Source organism: Hipposideros armiger, unplaced genomic scaffold, assembly GCF_001890085.2.
Source record: "Hipposideros armiger isolate ML-2016 unplaced genomic scaffold, ASM189008v1 scaffold_130, whole genome shotgun sequence".
NCBI classification, from domain to species: Eukaryota; Metazoa; Chordata; class Mammalia; order Chiroptera; family Hipposideridae; genus Hipposideros; species Hipposideros armiger.
The window spans coordinates 2,133,088-2,154,310 of NW_017731480.1; the positions used below are offsets into that span (position 1 = coordinate 2,133,088).

At 35.6% G+C, this 21,223-nt stretch overlaps 1 protein-coding gene across 1 annotated transcript in view; it reads left to right on the forward strand.

Moving 5' to 3' along the window:
* LOC109386235 (diphthine--ammonia ligase-like) overlaps positions 1–21,223 on the forward strand; it is a 78,645-nt gene that overhangs the window by 17,768 nt on the left and 39,654 nt on the right. The window contains exon 2 of the mRNA XM_019649185.1: positions 791–909. Coding sequence (XP_019504730.1) covers positions 791–909 — 119 coding nt within the window. The remainder of the gene's footprint in view (positions 1–790; positions 910–21,223) is intronic.

Consider the following 21,223-nt stretch of genomic DNA (forward strand, 5'->3'; position numbering starts at 1 on the left):
CCTGTGGTAGACTGGATGAGGAATGTGAAGAAAAGAGGAGTTAAGGATGGCTTCCCTTTCTAATCTCTTAATCTTCTCAAGAACTTTGAAAGGAAATATCCTTGTCCCTGTTTATGAAGGAGGAAATTAAAGACCCAGAGCTTGGCTTGGACTTGCCAGAGCCACCTCGCTAGTGAGTGCAGATGTAGGTTTCAAACTCAGATTTATCTTGACTCCAAAACCCAGATTCTTTCCCCTGCACCCTAATGTAAAATACGTAGTACAGTGTCTGCAGCACATTAGATGTTCAATATGTTGTACATTTTGTTCTTACAATTTTCTTTGCAGAGTCAAATTCTTTTAAAATTTTTCAAAGTTAGTAGATAACAATATTTCATATAACTATAGGTATTGTAAAGTTAATCGACATGATTGTTTTATTAGGCTAAATTGCCTATTTTGCATGTGCTTCACAATTTTGATACCCAAGGAAGCTCTAGAAACAAGAATAATCATCCATTGGCATTTGGGAGCTCTTTTGCATAGATTTCTAAACTTGTAGAGTCTTACTAAAATTAATACTTCTAAGCTGCCTGGAGATTTCATTTTTATCTGTTTGTGTATAGCCTGTGGAAATTAGATATGTTTATGTTGTATATATAAACTTCATTATGCAAAACATGTTTTTAAAAGCATTTTAAGTGCTAAAATCCTTGAGAGAAGCATTATGTTTAAAATCAAAGTAATTGCTATGGATCCAAGTGTAGAACATTAAGATGTCATCTGATTTTTTCTTCTTTTTCTTTTATAGGTGTAAGAGGCTTAATCTTCAGCCTTTAGCTTACCTTTGGCAGAGAAACCAAGAAGATTTGCTCCAAGAGATGATATCATCTAACATTCAAGCAATCATCATCAAAGTAGCAGCTTTGGGTATGTAGCCAGATTTTTAAGGGAGCTTTCTGTTACCACGCAGATAATAATCTGAGTTCACTAATAAGCAGTTACAACAAAAAAGGAAGTATGATTTAGAATATAAAAATGCAGAGTCACCAGCTGAAGAAACTGAGTAAGGGGAGATTTTAAAATGGGCTTTTGACCTTTACCAAAGTATTAATAGTGAGCCTCATAATCTTTTTATAAATATATAACTACCTCTAAAACTGGCATTGTGTTATGATCCTTTGATTTAAGTTCTTTTTATAGGATTTGGAATTCAGGTTCCTAGGTAACAGGAAATATAGGTTGATTTATTTTTTGAAGCTTTTTAAAAGCTGTATTTGGCATAACACATGATATTTCCCTTGTATTTTTTTAACATATTTTGAATAATGCTAAAATAGAATGACTGGCTTTGTTTATGGTATCAGAAATAAACAGAGTAGTGGGTTTTTGTTGGGAATAGTGAGAAAATAATGTTTGAGAGAATGTCATTTGATATGTTAGCATAGACAAAACAGGCAGGTGGTAATCTAATTCAAATATGTATATTATATACGAACATATTAATTTGTTGTTTTGAATTTTTATGATTGTATTCATTTTCGAGAAACCATAGGGTTTGAGCCCAATACGTTTATTTTGTGAACCCATTACAGGAAATGCTCTGGAGCCTCAGGGTTTTCAGAGCCTAAATTATGTATCTCATTTGAGAATGTTTACCTTTCTGATCTCTGAAATAATGAGGTCTCAAGTTGTGGAAGATTTTACAAACAAATTCACATTTTAAACAGCGTTAAAAGAAAGATCCCATTACATTTCTCCTTGGTAAACACCAAGCTTCTCTCTTCTTGTTGAAGTCTAAGTGTTGTTGTCTTTAGTGGAAAGCCTTATTTAGAGAACCTGCAGTTGATTGCCTTAGCTGTTAAAAAGAGAAAAATTGAGGTGGTGTTGTGTTCTCATTCTTGGAAAATGTTGCTTAGCCACTCTTACGATAGAAGTTCTCACTATAAATATATTTGTCATGTAAGTTTCTATATGAATCTATACAGAGTGTATTCTCTTGCTCTTTCTTTTGGATTTTCTAAGACTGCCAAGTTCTATAATGAAGTTCGTGAGACATCTCACTGGACAGTACACACTCAATCCCTTTTACTAATTAGAACCCAGAGAGATCCTACCCCATGAGAAAGACAGAGCCATAGAATATGACCTTACTACCACTTTTATTGTATTAAAAGTATGTCACTGATACTGTGTCTTTTCATTTGTGTGTGTACTTCTATGTAGAGGTCAAAGATGGTGATTAGCTATGAAACTTTTGGGTAAAGTATAAAATTGAGCTAATTTGCCCTTGGCCTCTCAATGACAGAAGTATATATCTGATTTTAACATGTAAAACACTTAAAACCAGTAGTTTCTGTTGATTATCTATGTAAAAATGAAAGTTATTTTCAAGAACAGTATTAAAGAAAGGTTAATTGAGTGGGACATTTCTTCTCAAGATACAGAAACATATAAATGATGCAATACAGGCTTCTAATCTTCACCCCCATCCCCAGCTTTGAATGTTTTCAGAAAACATTTTAAGCTAAACAAAACAAAACAAAAAAAAGGGACAATAGGATCTTTCCATGGGGAAAAGAGGTCAGCAAAGTTTTGTGCCCCTTCAGATTATGGAATGGTTTTAGAAAAGGGTTGGTTCTACCTTAATGTATAAAAATATATTTCCAGTAATTGTGTTACATAACCTTGATGTTTGTGGGCTCAGGGAACTAATGAAGTTTCCACATTAACAGCTTAGCATTTAAAGAAATTTCTGGTTTTTAGACTTATTTAAATAACCATCTGCACATTGGATTTAAGAACAATCCTGCCTTTTGGAAATACTTATTTTAATTATATGAGTATGACATGAAAACATTCTGTCCATATAAGGTTAAATTTTCATAGATAAGAAAAGATCTCATGTGTGATCTAGCCTCTTCTCTCCCACCAACTACTGTTCCCAGAGACACACGCCTGAGTGAGGACTGACCCTCTTGCTAGATTACTCTTTTTGCGGTATGTGTATATGTATGTAAAGAAATACTATGATTGTTTTATGGGTTTTTTAATATGACACAAATGGTATTGATCTCTGTGTATTGATCAGCAACTTGCCTTTTTTTCTCAACAATATATCATAGAGATTTTTTTCCATATCAATGAATATAGATCTACCTCATGTTTTGTTTTGTTTTTAAGTAACCTTTTATTGAAGTGTGACATAAATGCAAAAAAGTGCACAAATTCTTAGTGTACAACAAAGAATTGACAATTTTGATGAAATGCGATGCATTTTTCACAAAGTAAACATACCTGTGTAATCAACACCCAAATGTAGATGTGGAACATTGTTAATATCCCCTGTGTCAGGACTTGCCGAAGGTAACAACTCTAAAAATGGTAAATTAGTTTTTCCTGGTTTTGAATTTAATATGATTGAACCATACAGTATATTCTCTATTGTGTCTGGCTTCTTTGGTTCAACATTATGAGATTCATCCACATTATTGAATGAAGCAATAATTTGTTGACTTCTCATTATGATATAGAGTTCCATTGTAGGACTATACCACAATTTAAATGTCCATTTATCATTGATGGCATGTCGGTAGTTTCCGGTTTGGTGCTATTACAGTCATGTACTGCCTACGACATTTCGGCCAACCACGGACCCATATACAATGGTGGTCCTATAAGATTATAATGGAGCTGAAACATTCCTATTGCCTAGTGATGTCATGGCCATCATAACGATGTAGCACAACACATTACTCATGTGTTTGTGTTGATGCTGGTGTGAACAAAATCACTGCATTGCCAGTCATAGAAAAATATAGCACATACAATTATGTATAGTACATAATACTCTATAATGATAATAAACGGTTATGTTACTGGTTTATATATTTACTACTATATTTTTTATTGTTACTTTAAAGTGCACTCTTTCTATTTTTTAGAAAACTTTGTTTAAAACAGCATGCCATGTTATGTCAACAGTATGCCTATGCATCTCATGTTTACTATGTCTCTTGATTGCATCATTTTCTCTTTTGCTTGATGTAATCTCATGATGTTTTGTGTAGTAGTATGCTGTACAGGCTTGTAACTAGGCCCAGGAAAAATATAGCCTAGGTGTGTAGTAGGCTATATCATCTAGGATTGTGTAAGTGCACTCTATGATGTTCACTTAATGACGAAATCACCTATCAACACATTTCTCAGAACATATCTATGTCTTTAAGTGGCTCATGACTTTATAAATAGTGCTGTTATGAACATATGGGTCATTTTGTACATTTTCTGCCCCAGTTCTAGCCTAGGTTTCATTTCTTCAAGATGCCCAGATTTATTTTAATGGGAATTTGTGTGTGTGTGTGTGTGTGTGTGTGTGTGTGTGTGTGTGTGTGTAATGTAATACCTCATGAATTCATATTTTGAAATCAAATTCAGGACTTTATAAGAACTATAATAATTCTGTATGCCATCAGTGCTTCCTTTCTTTGACAATGAAAAACCTTTATTCTCAAGGACCCATAATATGTTATTTATTAGAAAATTCCACAATTACTAGGAAAAAAAACCAAGTAGCTGGTCTGTAATACATTCTTTCCAGTAACTGGGACAACCCCCCTAAAAAGAAAGAAAGAAGAACGCATATAATTTCATAAACATTAACTACAGACCTCATGGAATACACAAACAAAGCAAAGTCACTAATGGTATTTACTACCTGAGGAGAGTCCTTATCTTTGGACTGTCTTTAGCACAATGTATCTGGTTGCTACTGTTTATTTCAGTAAACAAGCTTGGAACCTTTGGGTTTGGGGCATGGCTCCTTGGAACATGTCATGTAAAGTATGTAATCATCTAAATATGAAATAGAAATGTTTTACGACTGAGGTAGCTATTTTCTGTGCAATTTGATGTTGTTGGCACACATGATGACATGATGGGTGTAGCTCACAAAAACCTAGCTGTTGGGAAGCTAAGAGAATATTCAGGGGGCAGTAACAGATCTGCTGGCTTAGTTACCAAGTGTAGAGTTGCATGGTGGAAAAAATTCTAAACCATCCAAAAGAAAGGAGGCACAAAGGAGGTAAATGGAAAGATGGAAGGAGATAGATAACTGATTCAACTAGGTGATTTTATTTAGATGGCTTTTTAGAAATGGGATGACAAAATAAGAAATTGATGGAATTTCCACTATGGGTTTAATAAAGCGCTACTACATTTTAGGAGATGGGAGAGGCATTCTGTCACTGCCTTTAAAAATGCTTCAGTGAACTTACTCTATCCTAATTTGAGGTTCAGGCCAATTATGATGGTCATGATTTAGAATGGAAAATAATTAAACAGGGGGTTGAATTATTCTCTCAGTTAAGCTATAGAATCTGAAAAAAACTGACAGGCCAGATCTGTCTTCCCAATCCCTAGAAAGGGATCTTAGGCCATATGTACCCATGGGGGTGGAATGCAGAACTTCTTCGGATTGTTAGATATTGAGCTAAATAAACAGCAGTCTCTATTAAAGATAGGGATTGTACACTGAAAGGCTCAAACGTGAAACTTGTAGTGTATGGAGATGCTCTTGTAGAGAAAACCAAAGTTAGGGCTAAGGTTAAGAATTAAGGAGAGGGTGACATCAGCATGATGCAGAGTGACAAGATCCCTTTGTCTCTCCCCTTCAATCTACAACTAGTGGGACATCTATAACCCAACAAAGGTTCCTCTACTCAACACACTAGGAAGCCTGAGAGATCCACATACTCGTACCCATACATCTAGAGGTGAGTGAATTAGAATGCATAGGGGAAGCAGAATGGAGGTAATGACAGGGAAGGTGCCCATGGCCCTGGTTCCTTGGCCACCACAGCTGAGAACATAACCCCAGTGAGTACAGAAGCAGTGTCTGTGACTCCGGAGCCCCACCACAGTCCCAGCAAAGGAAAATAAGGGCAATAGTGGTGTCAGTGCCCACTACTCCGGCTCCTTCCCCTGAGTGCAGTGGTGCCCACAGCAGCAAGCCTGATAGCTGCCGCAGAGATAGCTTAAGTGACTACAGCTCCTGGCCACACTGGTGCCAGCAGCCATAGGGAACCAGGCAGCATAGCAGCCAGGTTAATGAACCTGGCTCTTCCCTCAACTGACCCATCCCCTACCATGGGGGTGGTCCCCCAACACCTAGGTGACCCGACACAGCAGGGGCGCCACCATCTCAGTGACACTCATGATCACAGCAATGTCCACCACCACAGTGACAACAGTAGGAGCAAGTCACTATCGACTCCAGAGGCACAAGCAGCACACTTAAGAGAAACCAAAACTTGCACTCGAGTCACCTACTAGAAAACAAAAGAAAGTACTCTAATTACCAACCTGATGAATTGTTAAAATGATACCTAAATAAGAAAAATGTTTGCTACTTCAAATGTGTCCACAGAGCAACCATCCATCAAGCACCATGAACAACCACGGTAACATGGTATCACAAAAAGAAAATGATAATTTTTTTTCAGAAACCAAGCTAAAAGTCATAGAAGATTGAGATCTAAATGTTAGAGAATCCAGAATAGCTGTCATGAAGAAACTCAGTGAGATAGAAGAAAACTCAGAAAGGCAGTTCAGTGAGCTCAGGAATAAAACTAATGAACAGAAAGAGTACTTTACAAAAGAGATTAAAACTATAAAAAAAAATTCTGGAGCTGAAGAACTGAATAAATGAGATGAAGAGCGCATTAGAAATCATTGGAAATAGAGCAGACTATATGAAAGAGAGAATCCTTGAGCTCATAGATGGAGATATAGAAATGATTCAGATGGAAAAGCAGAGAGAATTAAGATTTTAAAAATGAAAGAACTTTACAAGAACTATCTGTCTCCACTAGAAAGGACAACATAAGGATAATGGGTATCCCAGAAGAAGAGAGAGAGAAGGTAACAGAGAGCCTATTCAAAGAAGTAATTAATGAGATATTTCCAAACATAGGGAAGGAACTGAACATACAAGTGCAAGAGGCTAACAAAATACCTGATTACCTCAATGCAAAAAGCCCTTCTCTAAGACACATTATATTAAAACTGTCAGAAGTTAATGATAAAGAAAGAATTCCCAAGGCAGCCATGGAAAAAGAGACAATAACCTGCAAAGGAAACCCTATCAGGGTATTATCATATTTCTCAGCAGAAATTTTGCAAGCCAGGGGAGAGTGGAATGACATATTCAAAATATTTGAAGATTGTAACCACCAGCCAAGAATACTGTATTCAACAAAGTTGTCCTTTAGATATGAAGGCGAAATAAAAGGTTTCCTAAATAGAAGCTGAGGGAATTTACCATCACAAAACCTGCATTACAAGTAATATTGAAAGGTGTTCTGCTGCTGAAACAAAAAGACAAAAGTATATGAAACTTTGAGTAAGGTGACAAACAAATAAACAGAAGCAGAAAATTGCAACTCTGTTTCAGGATAGGGTGCTAAACATTTAATTATAACATAAATGTTAAAAGGTAAAAAGCGTTAAATATAACTATCAGCTACTTAGATTTAGTCATGAACACACAACATAAAAAGGAATAATATGTGACAACAAAAACATAAAAGGGGAGGATGAAAAGGACTGAACTTGTATAGGCAAATGAAGACACGATGCTATTAGAAGAAAAAGGACTCTTTTATCTATGAGACATTTTATACAACCTCATGGTAACCAAGAAACAAAAATCCAGAGCTGAGATAGAACATAAAAAAAGAGAAAACAGAAAAAAAAAACCATATAAAACCACCAAACTAAAGTAGCAGACAGAAACCAGTGGAGATACAGAGCAATCAGAAAATGAAAGTCAAATGGCAGTAGTAAGTCCTCATATATCAACAGTCACCCTAAATGTAAATGGACTGAAGTCACCAATCAAAAGGCACAGAGTAGCAGGATGGATTAAAAAACAAGTCTCAACTATATGCTGCCTTCAGGAGACCCATTTTAGCTCCAATAACAAATAGACTCAAAGTAAAGTGGTGGAAGGTGATACACCAAGCAAATGGTAACCAGAAAAAAGGGTGTAGCAATATATATATATATATATATATATACAATATATGTATACACACACACACACACACACACACACACACACCGGGGATGCCAAAAAAAATGTATACAAGTGGACACTTTGGTCAACGTTGGTCAAGCAGCAGTTCACTATAATCAGAAGTGTCTGGATGCTGATGGTAACCACTTTGAGTACCTCTTTTAATTACAGAAGTCAAACGTGACTTGTATTCATCTTTTGTTATCGGTATATATTGAGTATTACAATTTCAATACAGTTTTCCTTTCCTAAAATCTGTATACATTTTGGGGGCACCGTGTGTGTGTGTGTGTGTGTGTGTGTGTGTGTGTGTGTATTCAGGGAAAATGGACGGCAAGACAAAAAAGATAAGAGGAAAATAAGGACATTATAATGATAAAGGGGACAAACCATTAAGAAGACATTTATTAACATATGCACCCAACTTAGGAGCAACCAAAATATATTAAACAATTATTAACAGACCTAAAGGGAGAAAGAGACAGAAATGCAATAATAGAAAGCTTCAACAACCTGCTTACAATAATGGATAGATCACCCACATAGAAAGTTAACAAGGAAACATTGGCCTTAAATGATACATTAGACTACATGGACTTAATAGATATTTTCAGAACTTCCCATTTCAAAGTGACAGCATACACATTCTTCTTATGTGCACATGGAACATTCTTAAGGATAAACCATATGTTGAAGTCTTGATAAGTTTAAGAAGATTGAAATCATATCAGGCATCTTTTCTGATCACAGCACTATGAAACTAGAAATCAACTACAAAAAGAAAGCTGGAAAAATTACAAATATGTGGAGATCAAACAATATACTACTGAACAACTATGGGTCAATGAAGAAATAAAAGAAGTAAACAAAAGATCCAGAGACAAATTAAAATAAAAATTTGACATACCAAAATCTTTGGGATACAGCAAAAGTAGTACTAAGAGGGAAGTTTATGGCATGACAGCCCGACCTCAAGAAACAAGAAAAATCTCAAACAATTTAACATTGCATTCTAAGGAATTAGAAAAAGAAGAACAAATAAATTCCAATGTCAGTAGAAGGAAGGAAATAATAAAAATCAGAGTGGAGGGGCCGGCCGAATGGCTCAGTTGGTTAAGAGCTCGCTCAAGAGTTTGAGCTCTGAGCAACAGCGGTTCGAGTCCCAGCCCGAGCTGAGCAGCCGCTGAGCTGCCAACAGGTGGCAGGGTGGCTCAGCTAAAAAAAACAAAACAAAAAAAACATCAGAGTGGAAATAAGTGAAATAGAGACTACAAAGACAATAGAGAACATAAATTAAACAAGGATCTGATTCTTCAAACACATAAATAAAATTGACAAACCCCTAACTAGACTCACAAAGAAAAGAAGAAAGATGACTCATATAAGTAAAGTGAAAAATCAAACAGTAGTTTCAACTAATACCATAAAAATGCTAAAGCTCATAAAAGAATACTATGTAAAGCTATGTGCCACCAAATGGACAACCTAGAAGACATGCACAGATTCTTAGAATAATACAACCTTCCTAGACTGAATCATAAAGAAATGGAAAACCTGAAAAGACCAATTACTAGTAAGGAAATAGAAACAATAATCAAAACCTCCCCAAAAACAAAAGTCCATACCAGATGGCTTCACTCATGGATTCTATGAATCATTCAAAGAAAATCTGATACCTGTCCTTTTCAAACTTCCAAAAAAAATTGAAGAGGAAGCAATGCTCCCTAACTCATTTTGTGAGGCCAACATTACCATGATTCCAAAACCAGGTCAGGACCACATACAAAAAAAAAAAAAAATTACAGGCCAATACTCTGTTCATAAATGCAAAAATCCTCAACAAAATACTACCAAATCAAATACAACGATACATTAAAAGGATCATATACCACTATCAAGTACAATTCATTCCAGGATTGCAAAATGGGTCAACCCTTGCAAATCAATCACCATAATATATACCACATTAACAAAATAAAGGATAAAAATTGTATGATCATCTCCATAGATGCAGAAAAAGCATGTGACAAGATATAGCATTCATTTATGATAAAAAGTTTCAATAAAATGGGTATAGAAGGAAAGTGCCTCAACATAATAGAGACCATATATGACAAACCCACAGCTAACATCATGTTCAATGATTAAAAACTGAAATGTTTTTTGCCTCTAAGATCAGGAACAAGACCAGGTTGCCCATTCCCCCCACTTTTATTGAACCATAGTACTGGAAGTACTAGTGACAACAATTAGGCAAGAAAAGGCATCCAAATTGGAAAGGAAGAAGTAAAACTGCCACTATGTACAGATAACATGATTTGATGTGTAGAAAACCCTAAAGACCCCACCAAAATTTATTAGAAATAATAAAAGCTTACAGTAAATTTGCAGGATACAAAATCAATATACAAAAATGTTTTTCTATATACTAACAATGAACTATTAGAAAGAGAAATGAAGAAAACAATCCCATTTATAATCACAACAAAAAGAATAAAATACCTAGGAATAAACTTAACAAAGGAGGTGAAACTACTCTGTACTGAAAACTACTAGACATTGTTCAAAGAAATTGGAGACTCAAAGAAATACAGACAGATTCCATGTTCACGGAATAGAAGAAACAACATCGTTAATATGTCCATATTACCTAAAGCAATCTACAGATTCAGTGCAATCCCTATCAAAATCCCAGACGTTTTTCACAAAAATAGAACCCCAAATCCTCAAATTTGTATGGAAGCACAAAAAAATAGCCAAAGCAATCCTGAGAAAAAAGAACAAAGCTGGAGGTGTCACATGCCCCAATGTCAAACTATACTACAAAGCCATTGTAATCAAGACAATATGGTATTGACAGAAAAATGGACATGCAGACCAATGGGACAGAATTGAGAGCCCAGAAATAAACCCACACATATATGGATAACTAATTTATGCTATACAAGTTAAGAAAGGACAGTCTGTTTGATGAACAATGTTGGGAAAACTGGACAGCCATATGCAAAAGAATGAAACCAGACCACTATTTTACAACATAGTTAATAAATTAATTCAAAATGGATTACACTTGAATGTAAGACTTGCAACAACAAAATATATAGAAGGAAATAAAAGGCACTAAGTTTCTAGACATTGATTCAGTGGAGTTTTTGTGAATTTGATTTCAAAAACAAGGGAAACAAAAACAAAAATAAACAAATGGGACCACATCAAACTAAAAACCTTCTGCACGGCAAAGGAAAACAACAAAACAAAAAGGCAACCAACTGAATGGGAGAAGATATTTGTAAATTATATTTCTGAAAAGGGTTTATATCTAAAATATATAAAGAACTAATTCTTCAACTCAACAACAAACAACCCAATTAAAACCTAAAATGGCTGTTATCGAAAATAACAAGTGTTGGAGAAACTGGAGCAAAGGGAACCCTCATACACTGTTGGTGGGAATTTAAATTGGTGCAGCCGCTATGCAAAGCAGTATGGAAATTCTTCAAAAAGTTAGGACTAGAAGTGCTATATGATCCAGCAGTTCCTCTTCTGGATATTTATCCAAAGAATGCAAAAATACTAATTAAAAAAGATACCTGTACCTGCAGCATTATTTACAATACACACACACACACACACACTATGGAATACTACTCTGCCATAAAAAAGGTGAAATGCTGTCTCTTGTTGCAACAGGGATGACCTAGAGGCTATTATGCTAAGTGAAATAAGCCAGATGAAGGACAAAAACCATATAATTTCGCTCATACAAAATTATAGTATAAAACAAAAAAGTAACAAATGAACGAACAAAGCAAACAAAAACATGCTCAAAGATACATACAACAGAATGGTGGTCACCTGAGGGGAAAGTGGGTGGGAGGAGAGTGAAATGAGTCAAGAGGGTCACATATATGTAACAGATGGAAACTAGACTTTTAATGGTGAGTACACAATAGAGTATACAGCTATCCAATTATAATGGTGTACACCTGAAATTTATATAATGGTATTAACCAATGTCACATCAATAAAATAAATAAATATTAAAAGCAAACAACATGTTGCTAAGATTCTACCTAGTTATAATGGAAAGCTGATACCTACTGCCTGCCATAGTTTTAGTTCTTCAAATACAGAATATGTTAATATAAGTGGAATTCATTTAAGGAAATTGGAACACCACCCTTGAGGGAAATGGAATTGGAAGAGAGATAATGAATCAATATTACCAATAACTCCTCTCTGGAATTATTCAAAGTACATTTTTGGAAAACTTACGACACCAGGCAGAGCTGTATTTGGTATAATAACCAATTGACGCTCTCATGGGACTTACATCATTTTAGTGTGCAACCCATTTTCCTAAATTGCACTAATATCACTAATGTACCATGGCAATAACCCATATTCTAGCTTGATTACTTTTGCATCTGCTGTGCCAGTCGTTCTGTAGGGATATTTGGTGCTGTGTTGGGGTGCTGCTACATCGGGTCAGAATAATGTTCCTGAAAGCTTATCATGATGAAAAAATGTGCTAGTCCAAATAGAGACACTAGAGGGAGCTATCTTCCAGTAGACTGACTGCATCTAGAAATGGCCCTGGAGGGACAACCTTGAAAGGACTGGACTAACCAGAGTATTTACTTTTATGGAACATCGTATCAGTCAACAGTGAAGGAAGAGGGCCTGTATCCTTACCCAGGAAAGACTATTGAGTATTGTAATCATTATGAAAGTTATTGTTTTTAAAGGTCAATGACCAGGAAGGAGTGTCAGTAGCCAAGCTAAGGATGCCAACATATGGTGATTCTACAGTTAGCCTAGATTAGGGTAGTCATTACTGGACAATGAGGCCTATATTTGTTTTCCTAGTAATCATAGGTAATAAGGTTACCTTGGCCTCATAAAGCTTTGGAGTATTTCCGCTTTTTCTATTGTCCAAAAGATTTTCTCTTAAGATGGTATTAATTCTTTCTTCAGTGTTTAAAGTACTTACTGCATATACCATCTGAACACGGAGACTTCTTAGGAAAGTGGCCATTAAAAATTAAATTGCATTGTTAGATTAAGGCTATTCAAATTTTCATTTATTATTTCAATTAAATAAGTTGTTTTTTTCTGAATTTGTCTATTTCTTCTCAATTTTGAATATTATAGATATAAAGTAGTTCCTAATGTCTTCTTATTATCTTTTTAGAACTGGTAGTGATGTAATCTTTTCCATTCCAGTTGGTAATGTTTTTTGTTTTTTCCTTGCTTTTATTAGTCTTGTGTGGGCTTACTGATTTTAATCTTTGGATTTTTATTGATTTTCTATATTACATGTTAGTTTTCTATTTCATTAATTTCTGTTGCTGTCTTTATTATTCCTTCCATTATACTTTTCTCTTTTAGAAAAACTCAGTTCAGTCTAATTAGGGAAAAACCCAATTCTTTCTTTTTGTTTCTTTCCTGTGTGTCTTCTTTACTCCTCATACAAAACATTTGACGTCTGCTCACCAGATGTGTGGAGGTTTTTCCCAACACCAAACAATTCATGACACCAGCTGGATGTCCTGTAATTCAACTCATTTCTGACACTGTCTACCTGGAGATAGCATTAGATTCAGGTAAAGGGTTCAGTCCCACAAAACCACCTTCTAATTCAGAATCCAGTCATAAGCCAAGGTTAACACTTGTGCTTCTGACCAACCATCTATAGACTTGAGGTTCCAAAGATCCCCACTCCCCACTGGGACTTCAGATGTCAGTCCCAAGTCCAGATTGGTACCTGTACTTCTGACCGACTGGCTATCAATCAGATGCTCCCATGACCCTTTCCCCCTTTGGATTTGATTAATTAGCTAGAGCGAGTCACAGAATTCAGGGAAATGTTTACTTAACGTTTACCAGTTTATTATTAAAGGATACTGATGAACATCACAAAGTTGGTTTTCCTGGCAACCAGCCCCCATCCTTAGGCTGGGACCAAAAGTCACATCATTAACATAACAAAAGATACCTCTTATAGTTCTCATCACTTAGGAAATTCCAAGGGTTTTAGGAGGTCTGTGCCAGAAATGGTCAAAGACCAAATATTTCTTACTACAAATCACAATATCACAATGCCTCACATCAAAATGCTCATCCTCATTCCATTGTTTTGTGTATTTGTTTTTCTAATTCTTATAATAAAATCATTGTTTCAAAGATGTGCAATGTTAACCTGAGCTTTTATAGCCTGTGGGCACTTTGCTGTTTATACACCTTAGTGTAAGGAGCGCTTTATTTTACTGTGGTTTAGCTTGATCTTGAAGAAACACTCCTGGACTCAAAATCAAAGTATGTGATTTCAGTGCCTGGTTTTATCATTTCTTAGCCCCAGAACCTCCATTTTCACAGCCTCCATTTTCTTAAACAATGTTTTATCATTTGTCCTACTAAACATTTACTACTAAAATGGGACAAAACGTGTGCAAGTTTTTTGAACAGTTTAATATGTTGCATACATTATTATTACTGCTAAATAGGCATAGGGATAATTATGAGCAACTTTTGATATGCTGTAATATATGTGAACAAGTAAACTTAGTGGGTAAGCTTCACTCATAGATTTCATTTGCTGTTTCATTTTCCTGTTTGGCAATAAAGAAACTTGTGTAACTGTGCCGCAGCATAAATCCGACACATCTCTCTTTCTTGTCTTCACCTCTGAAAATCATTGGAAGTTTCCCATGCAACAGATGGGGTATAAGCAAGACAATTAATTAAGCCTCTGGTTTTCAATAGAACTGGAGCTAGGAGATATATTTTTCTCTTTTTTGACAGGTTTAGAAAAGTCGGTGTCTAAACTGTAGTTGAATCTTGGGGATTTGGGCTCTCTATGCTATACTTATTAATCTCACATTTTTATTTCCTTTGTTAAAGATATTTTAGATCAGATATAGTTACATTTTGGGGAAATTGGAGCAGTATCCCAATTTCTAAATGACCTCAAAATGTTTAATTTGAAAGATACAGGAAGTGAATTCGTAGTTGACATTGATGACGACTTACACTAATTTTTCTAGGAGGAAATGTTTGTATTAAGCAGTTAAAAACATAATTATAATGATTATTGCACAAAGCCCAGGTTTAGAGGGGCTTAGAGAGCAAATACTACAAACAGTTTTAGATAGTAATTAGATTAGAAATCACTGATTTTGTTTCATTTTATTCTTTTGCTACTGAATAAAGAAAGATCTTTTAAGAATAAATTTCTCACCTGCCTCAGTCAGGAGTAATTAGATGTAAGCAAATTTAATGGAGCCTGGGTGCTCTGGGGCCATTCAGCTGTGCTTCAATAATTGCATTTTTTTTTTAAGTGTGAAGGTTCTTTAACGTATCAAGTGGCAAAAAGAGTTAAAGTACAGATTATCTGTTTATCTTTTAGTTAAATAACTATATGTACTTCATAAACCAAGCCGTATTGAATGCATTAACAAATAACAACTCCAGTCAAAAGTGAATGCAGCTGATGGTATGCAATTATTATATCTGTGTCTCTAATTCATCAGCGTTAGCATGACTTCAAACTACTCTGTCCCTTTTTCCCTTTTATTCTATTTCCTTTCACTGGAAAAGTTCAAGTTTCACCTAAACAATATATAATTGAACAAGTATTATATTGTGATAACTTTTCTTTCCATTTAATCTTTACAAATTAACAGAGTTGACTTTGTTCCAAGACCCAGATCCACACTAACAAATTAATCTTTTCCCCCAAGTACTGGGGGTGCCAAAAAAAAAATGTATACACATGACTTGCACACATAACTTGCATTCATCTTTTGTTATCAGTATATATTGAGTATTGCAATTTTAATACAGTTTTTTCCTTTCTGAAAATGTGTATACATTTTTTTGACACCCTCTGTATATCTCTCTTTTTCCCCACACTATGTTTAGTTCTTCTGTCCACAGTCTCCTAGAATCTAGCTTCTATTCAATCACTGTCTTGATTTTGATACTCCTAACTCATAAAAACTGTACACCATACAGTTGGAAGATAAAATAATATTATCAAAGTATTGTCCACATAAGGGATAGATTTTTTTTTCATTACAGATACCCTTTTTATATTGAATTCTGTTGATACTTAAAATGTGATTTAATTTACTTACAGTTTTTCAAAGACACACCTCCTGTGTAAAAACAACAGATTTTGTATGTATGTAACATAAGATTAATGTCTATGAAAAAGGAATTTATAGAAAAAAAAAACAAACCTGAAAATGTCAATGGATTAGCAGCAGATATCTCCAGAAAGTGTTAATATGAAAATTTTCAATTTTCTTTTTTATGTTTTCTGTATTTCCTACAATGAATAGAAATTGCTTTTTTAAAAAGGGGGAAAGATGGCATGAAAATGGGACACAAAAACAACTCTAATTCAGTGAGCAGAGAAGACCTGGACAATGAAAGGACAACCACTGGTAGAATAGAACTATTTAAAGGAACTATGTATATATTTAGCCTGAAGTGAAAGCAGCAGGTTACTGGGCCAAGGAGAACAGAGATTTTTATAGCATTCACAATATTTGAAAGGCTGCTGGTACTTTCTGTGGTTTCAGAGGACAATTCTAAGAGGCAGTGGAAGTTATATAGTGAAACAGATCTTGGTTTGGTGTCGGAACTTTCTCATGTGTGGAGCTCTCAAACAGTGACATAGGAGGTTGTCGAAGGCCCTTGTGAGGGTTTCTTCAAGCATCTACTGCGTGGCCCTTGCCCTTTGCCGGAGAATTCTGCTCCTTGGTGCTGAGACGGGAGAGGTGATGAGAGGTTACAGGATTGAGCTAGCTAAGCTTGCTTTTGGGGGGAAATCCCATCCTCCCCTAATGGCTTCTAGCTCCCCTCTTGCAGGACGGAGGTTTACCACTCTAGGATAATTTCAGAACAATAATGCCACCGGTTCTGAAGGCAGTTCTCTAGAGAGAATTTTGTAAATGGCCTGAGTAAAGGCAAATGTATACTACTGGAATGCTCATACAGTGTTCAGAGGTGACCACTTTGAAGGCCACAGCCCTCATTTGAACACACTAAACATCAGTCTCATTCCTTTATCACTTGCTAGTTTTCATTAAAATCTGATGCTTACACAGAGCACAGTGATGAGAAACTTAAACTCCATTATGGCTTTCAGATTCCATTTGATTAGTAAAAATTTTGTTACATGCTTTTCTTGCCGTTGCTTGTTGGTCTCTTGTTTGTTTTTGTTTTTCTTGATTTGGGAGCACACCTTCCCTCCCTACATCTTGTCTATAGTGAAATTTGTTTGTTTGTTTGTTTGTTTGTTTTAATTTGAAAGTGATCTATACTTCTGGAAGAGGCAAACCAGTGTTAGGGGAGAAAAGAGAAATTGTTCCAGAAATTTTGTTTTCCTTACTTAGCAAGTTTTAAAATTAATGACAGAAGTTTCTCGTGTGGCCTCTCCTCCAAAGACTGTGCTTATTTATTTTCCCCAGTAGTCTCATGTGACCTTGTTAAAAGCTTCATTTACTGGTTTTCTTCTATCTAGTATTTTATTGACATTTCCAGATAAGTTTAATAGGATGGAGAGAAACAGTGTTCTCTTCATAGGCTTAGTGGGTGATTTGACCTTAGCAGGTTAAACTCATCTGAAGGAAGCTATTCTTAATTAGACTCTATCAGTTTCTCCATTATCACCAAGAGAGCCATGGGTCTGTAATTCTATAAATCTTAATTTGATTGTTTTACTTCCCTTCAGAAAAGAAACCATATTAGCAAAATTGTAATATTGGAAACAGTTGCTGGTTTTCCGGAGACATCGCATATCCTCATCTCTAGCACAGCCATTTCACACTTTATTTCCTTCAGAAACTCTCAGTTGAATACCATCTGGTCATGGTGATTTATTGCTGTGGAATTTCTCAAGTTGCTCTATTATTTCCTCCTAGGACATTGCTCTCTGCTACTGCCCCACTGATTTTCTCAGAAAGTGCCCTTGGAATAGTCGTTTCCCCAGTATCCTCTACAGCAAAGGTCAATGCCAAATAAAGCTGAGCTAAATGTCTCCTGCTTCTCATCCTCTACCTTTCTCCTCACTGAGGGGCAGAAACCCAGCAGTTAGTCCACCCACTCGTGTTGGCTGTTTAGGCCTCGTGTTACCTTTTGTCTTTTTTTCTTTTTCATATTCATCCTTTCCTTGACAATGTATTTAGAAAAAATGTTAAATGTTAAAAAAAATTCTAAATACTTTCAACATGTTCATAAATGTCTGTGTGGAATTCTTTCCAGTTTAAAAAAACAAACAAACAAACAACAACTATTGATTTCTCTTGACCTCGCAAATAATGGCACAGTACATACAAGTGTGTCTCTCATAGCCAATGTCCTATCTGTCCTCCAAGCAGCCCGGGTAGTTTTTAAACCCTCTACTTGCCTCTTGGAGAACTGCTAACCATTTTTGCTTCCTTTCAGAGTTTTAACATACATTTTTTAAAGTCTCACCCTTTGGGTTAACATTAAAAGATGCCTGTACTAAGGAGAATACAAGCTTTAATTGTGCAGCCACCCCAATTGCTGAATTCCACTCCTACACATGCTCACCTGTGGTAATTCCTATATGATACATTCATCTGTTTCCTCCTTTGTAACTGCCCACATTATCCAAGATAAGGCATATTGATTTTTGCTTCTACTCATTGTACTCTTCTGTCATACTTTTGGATAATAATGGACATAATTAATATTCACTGCAATAGCCTTCCTAGGAAAGAATGCTGAACAGTAAAGGTTAAAAGCAATCTGCATTACTCTTTTATATTCTAAACATTTTTTTTTACACCTGAACTCTGTTCAAATAATTATTTTCGTTAAAGAAAAGATTACTTAACGTGCATTCAATAGTTAATTGCTATGAGAAATACATTTCTACCTTTATAAAAAGTACTTTAGTACAGAATTTTTAAACTTATAACTCAAGTATTGAAACATCAAAAGTTGGGACTTTTAACATTTCCCAAATGTGTTGTAAATTACTTATCATAAATGATGGGGAATCGAGTTTTAAATATCAAACTCTGAGTATATGTAACATAGTCTTTACTTAGGATTTGAATACAAATACTACTAGTCCAACAGCCACCCATCTCTGAGTAGAGTGCCTTTTGCTCAGTCTGTAAAGGGGAGTAACAGATTATAACAATAGAGGAAGTAAGTGCTGATTTTTTATTTTATTTTATTGATAACACATCTTTTTTTTAGTAGGTAGGACAAGCTGTTCTAAAAATAAGTTACACCTATAACTATTTGATGCTGGTATGAATATATCCTGTGGATTTTTGAATAGATTAAGATTCTGTGTATCCCAAAGTTATGTGTGTGTGTGTATAAAATATTATATATTACCGGGCCAGCCATGTGGCTCAGTTGGTTAAGAGCTCGCTCAAGAGTGCCAGCTCTGAGTAACTAGTGGTTCAGTTCCCGGCCTGAGCTGAGCTGCTGCTGAGCTGCCAACAGGTGGCAGGGTGGCTCAGCTAAAAAAAAAAAAAAGAGAAAATATTATATATTACCTTCCAAGAAATATATACTGTAATTCTGAAATCTGTCTTTCTACCTTCATATCAATTAAATAGCTCCACTTTCTTCTATTATTTCAAAATAAAAAATATACAAGATGTAATATTCACAAATAAGGTAAGATCTTATTTTAACACATAACTTATAAAAGTTAGCCACCAGTAGTAACATTTATGGCTATATCAGACAGCTTACACTAAAACAACTTTTCTAATAACATACAACAATCTAGAAAGGTAAGTCAGTGAGTCTTTTTTCTATTTGTCTATTTAGTAGTAAGACTATTAAATAACTATTGTCCAAACAAATATTTGTGTTTAGTCCCTTACTACCACTGTAATTTCATATTTGCCATGGTTGGAAAGTCAGACTATCCTGTCTTAGCTGAGGCCTAACATTTACATAGTAAAACTACTTACAGCAAGGATATGTTATAGTTTGTTGTCATCTAATGAATTATCTTTCAGATAGGGTACTATTGTATTGGTTGATGTCTCAAACTTGTATAAGTGTATATAGGTCACAGCCAGTGTAAACTTACGTAAGTACCAGATTACATATATTGCATCTCACAGCGCAAGACCTGTGGTATGGGTTATAAACAAGATTCTCCATAATCTTCTTTAGCTCCTTTTCCAGAAAGTTATTCTTTCACTGGAAAAATCTTAAAACAGACTTTCTTCTGAATTTGATTTCATCTTCACTCAAGTAGAACTTAGTTCCTAAGTTCTGGGTAGCTTCAGTCTTGGTATTTCCCCCTTTACTCTGATCATTTCAGTGGAGTTTGGAAGGGAGACAGGAAAAGTCAGGGTTCCTCAGAGAAACAGAACCACTAGGATATAAAATGAGATATATTATGAGGAGTTGGCTTGCGTGATTATGGAGGCTGAGGAGTCCCACCATCTGCTGTTTGCAACTTGGGGACTCAGGAAAGCCAGTGGTATAAGTTAGTCCAAGTTCAAAGGCCTGAGAACCAGGACAGCAAATAATGGAAATCCCAGTCTGAAGGCAGGAGAAGATGAGATGAGGTGTCCTAGTTTAAGCACTGAGACAGGAGAAAGGGGGTGAAGCCCTCCTTCCTCTGCCCCTTGTGCTACGCGCACCCAGGCCCTGAATGGACCGGATGATGCCACCCATATTGTGGAGGGCAGACTACTTCACCGAGGCCACCAATTCATAAGCCAGCCTCATCCAGAAAAACCCTCACAGACACAGATGAAACAATGTTTTATCTGGGCATTGCATGGCCCACTCAAGTTGACACACGAGATTAACCATCACAGAAAAAAAAGGAAAGAATTAGGTGCCAGTGCTCATATAACCATCTTGCTCAGCGGTGTGATAGAAGGATTTTAAAATAAAAAATGACCAGATGAGATTTCCATTTTGAACAGCTCTCTGACTACAGTGTCCATTGAAGTTGGATATTCATCAAAGCTGTTTCTGTACATTCTCTTCTCATTTTACATATTCTTCTTGAGTAATTTCATCTCATAGTTTCTAACTCTATCTTAGTGTCTCCAGCCAATACCATACATCTATGCCATACCTCATATACCTACTTGCCCATTAGATATCTCTTCTTGGATGATTCACTGGAATCTCAAACGT